The sequence below is a fragment of the Octopus bimaculoides genome, chromosome 16 (assembly GCF_001194135.2).
Source record: "Octopus bimaculoides isolate UCB-OBI-ISO-001 chromosome 16, ASM119413v2, whole genome shotgun sequence".
Classification (NCBI taxonomy): Eukaryota; Metazoa; Mollusca; class Cephalopoda; order Octopoda; family Octopodidae; genus Octopus; species Octopus bimaculoides.
The window spans coordinates 30,276,817-30,280,417 of record NC_068996.1 but is presented as its reverse complement, the minus strand read 5'-3'; the positions used below and the strand labels follow the sequence as shown (position 1 = coordinate 30,280,417).

The 3,601-nt window shown below is 39.8% G+C and overlaps 1 protein-coding gene across 1 annotated transcript in view; it reads left to right on the top strand.

Moving 5' to 3' along the window:
• Positions 1 to 206: 206 nt before the first annotated feature.
• LOC106883551 (ribosome-binding protein 1) overlaps positions 207 to 3,601 on the top strand; it is a 43,318-nt gene continuing 39,923 nt past the window's right edge. Inside the window, exon 1 of the mRNA XM_052973482.1 lies at positions 207 to 327. Within this exon, the coding sequence (XP_052829442.1) occupies positions 207 to 327 (121 nt within the window). The remainder of the gene's footprint in view (positions 328 to 3,601) is intronic.

The window sequence follows — 3,601 nt, the reverse complement described above, 5'->3', positions numbered from 1 at the left end:
ATCAAGAGAGGAATCTTCAAGACATCTTTGTGTAGGGAATGATTTCCTTGAGTGAAATACTAACAGAAGACAAAATTGGGGTATGATCTGGGAAGAGGTAAGGGAAAACTGAACCACTTGCTATTCATGAACAAAGTTGTTCAAAAGAAGTAAGGCAACACTGGACTGCTTAGTCCAGTCTGTGAAGTTATTCAAATGATATCAAGATGGAGTTTGGACTCTCAAAATGTGCTATGATGGTGATAAGACGAGGAAAGGTTGTCAAGACAGAATGCATATGTATTCCAAGTGGTGAAATGATAAAGGCAACTGAACTTGAATCTGGTTGTAAATATCAGGGATTACTTGAGGCAGATGGAATTAAACACAATGATATGAAAGAAAAGACAAAGAAAGAGTACCTGTGGCAAGTGAGAAGAATATTGGCTTCAAAGTTGAATGCCAGAAACATAATTTTGGCAATAAGCTCACACGGTTACAGTAGTTTGGTATGGTGCTGGAATCCTGAAGTGGACAGAGGAGGAGCCGAGTTGGACAGGAAGACAAGAACGCTCCAAACAATGCATGGAGCCCATCATCCATGTGCAGACACTGATCACCTATACATGAAGAGAGCACATGGAGGAAGGGGACTGATAAGTGTGGAAGACTGTGTACATATCGAACTTGGGAGCATAATGAGATACCTATCCCAAAGTAAGGAAACCTTGCTAGTGTCAGGAATGAAGGAGTATGTAACAAGGGACTATACAACCAATTCCATGTAGCCACAAATGAAGTTGCTGGAAAAAATAGATGGGATTGGCTGAAGAAAGGCACACTGAAAAAAGAGACTGAGAGCTCTATACTGGCAGCACAAGACCAAGCTTTGGCCACAAATTGGAGAGTTAACCTTAGGAATGAGCAAGTGTCTCCACTATGCTGCATCTGTAAAAGGGTGAACAAAACCATTGCCCATATCATGAATGAATGCCTAGACTGGCCTGAAATCACTTCAAGTTGTGACAACATGATGAGGTAGCAAAAATACTACATAAGAAACTGTGCAAAAAGTGTGGACTAGAGAGAGGCAAGACATGGTATGAGCACAAACCGCAGAGAGCGGCAGAGTTGGAGACTTGGAAAATCCTGTGGGATTTCCCAATCTAAATAGACCTGGTGCTAGAGCATAACAGACCAGACCTAGTGGTGATGGACAAGATGCACCACGTGTTGTATTGTTGATGTTGCGTGCCTCTTTGACCCATGAATAGTCAAGCAAGAAGGTAAAAAAATAGACAAATACAACTCTTTTCAGTATGAGATAGCCCAGCCATGGAAAATGAAGATGAAGATAGTGCCAATTATTATTGGGTCCTTGGGAACAGTATCAAGAGGAATAAAAAGGAAATTGGAATAGATTGCCCAGGAACTCTTACAGAAGGTTTGCTTCCTTGGCATGGCCAAAACAATCAGGAAACTATTAGATAGTTCAAAAGAACAGAGAGCATGCAAGACTACTATGCATGCAAGACTCTAGGAGTTCCAACAAAACTCAAGATAAAAAGAAAAAAAATAATAATCACCAAAAGAAAAAAACAGGAAAGATATAACAATAGAAGAAAACAGTTTAGGCAAAACAGATTGTTTGAAGCAAATTAGAAAAAAACTGTTTCAGGAACTAATTGGGCAATTACACATAATGATACCAGATGCAGTTGAAAACAGGACATTAAAGATGTAGCAGAGTGGCTGTATGAAATCCAAGATAGGTTAAGCAATATAGAAGGCCAAGACAACATAAAAATAACTACAGAAATGATAAAAAAGCAGCAACTTCCAAACTGGAAGAGCCAAGGACAAGATGGGGTCCAAGGTTATTAGATGAAGCTGCGAGGGCTCTATAAAAGAATAGTGCAACAGCTGGATGAATGCTTGCAGGAAGGTGCAGTACTCAGCTGGATGACAAAGGGAAAGACAATTGTTATGTATCAAGGATCCTGAAAAGGGTAATATTGTACCCAACTTTCGACCAATAACATGTCTTCCCACTAATGTGGAAACTATTGTTAGGTGCTTTGGCCAGTGAACTGTATAAACACTTGGAAATGTATGGAGTAGCAGAAAACATGAGAAGCCTTATATGGAACTGTATGAAATATTGGAGAACCTAATTGACAGCGGGAAATCAGGTATTAGGAAAAGTGAAAACAGGAGAGGACTCTGCCTGTGCTTGTTGGTGGTGTGTCATTTCTGAGAGCATCTGGCCCTCAGGCCATCCCACATTGGAGAAGTTAAAGTTACCCAAAACGAATACACTGAAACACTGATGTGTTGCACCAGTTTTGTGAGATCTTTGCTAGGCAGTCTTCAAACTTACTTGTATGATTTTGAGCACCCAGTTGGCGATATGTAGTACATACAATATTAAATTATCTTATGTGTACAATTTGAGTGTCACACATTGTATTTGAATATGACAATAGGACCTATGGCATGAGGTCCTCTCAGATGTAAACTGCAAATCAACCATGGCTCCTTTCTGTTCTATCTGTTTGTATTACAACATATTTTGGCATGTGTACTTCTGTATCTCCTATATCAAGTCTAATATGAGCTTCCACATATGTTATGCATAGAGCTTGATTGCATGCAACAAGGTCTCTCAGGAAAGAGATTTTTGTTTTGCAGTTAAGGTCAAACAAACTTCCAATGTTCAAATGACACCTGTGTTGATGTTAATGGTGGCCATCTTGTATCTGTTGACTGAGGTGGCCTTGTGTGGTGGTAGGGATGGTTCCAAGTCTGCACTTGATGTATCTAGGACAGCTGCTGCTCTTTTCACCTCTGGGTGAAGCTGGCTGTTTGTTGGGGTATGTACTACATCTGCATATCATCTTTGCAGAGTAGACAGTGTGCAATTGTTTCTTCTTGGTGCCTTTCTTTTTGTCCTCTTCCTGGAAAGAAGTATTGTTTTAGGCCCATGCAGTCTTGCTAGAGCTTCTGATGCACAAAACAGCAGTTTGCACCATCATCAGTGCCAGCAGTTTCTCGTTGCAGGTAAAATTTGCATAAGTTTCTGCTTTTACTTATACTTTTGCACCTCCTGGGTCTTTTGTTGGGGATCTTATGTTTTGCTCCAAAATGCTTTGTTATTTCTTCCTTTTCCTTTCCTTTTACTCCTCACTCCTTGTTTCTGAGAGCCTTTGTTTTGTTAGTTATGAGTTTTTATTTCCTTACTTTTACAGCCCTCTCAACTCTTTGGTAATCCCATGGTGGGGGAAGAGCCAGTATCAATGTTTCCTTCATTTGCAGCCCCTATGTCATGGCTTCCGTTTTGGCTTTGTTCTTTAGAGGGACTGCTGGTTTTTCTGTTCCTTTTCACTTTAACCATAATTCTTAACATCTTTGCTGCAATCAGTCTCCAGAAAGGCGTCAAGGGTGTCAATGTGCTACCTAATGAGAGCAAAGGAATCATGGAATTTGAGTTTCTTCCACTATTCTACCTTGGTTGTCCAATTTTGCAACAGCTTTGTTGTGAGTGCATACGTATGTATGTACGTATGTGTGTGTGTGTGTGTATGTATATATAAATATATATATATATATATATATATATATA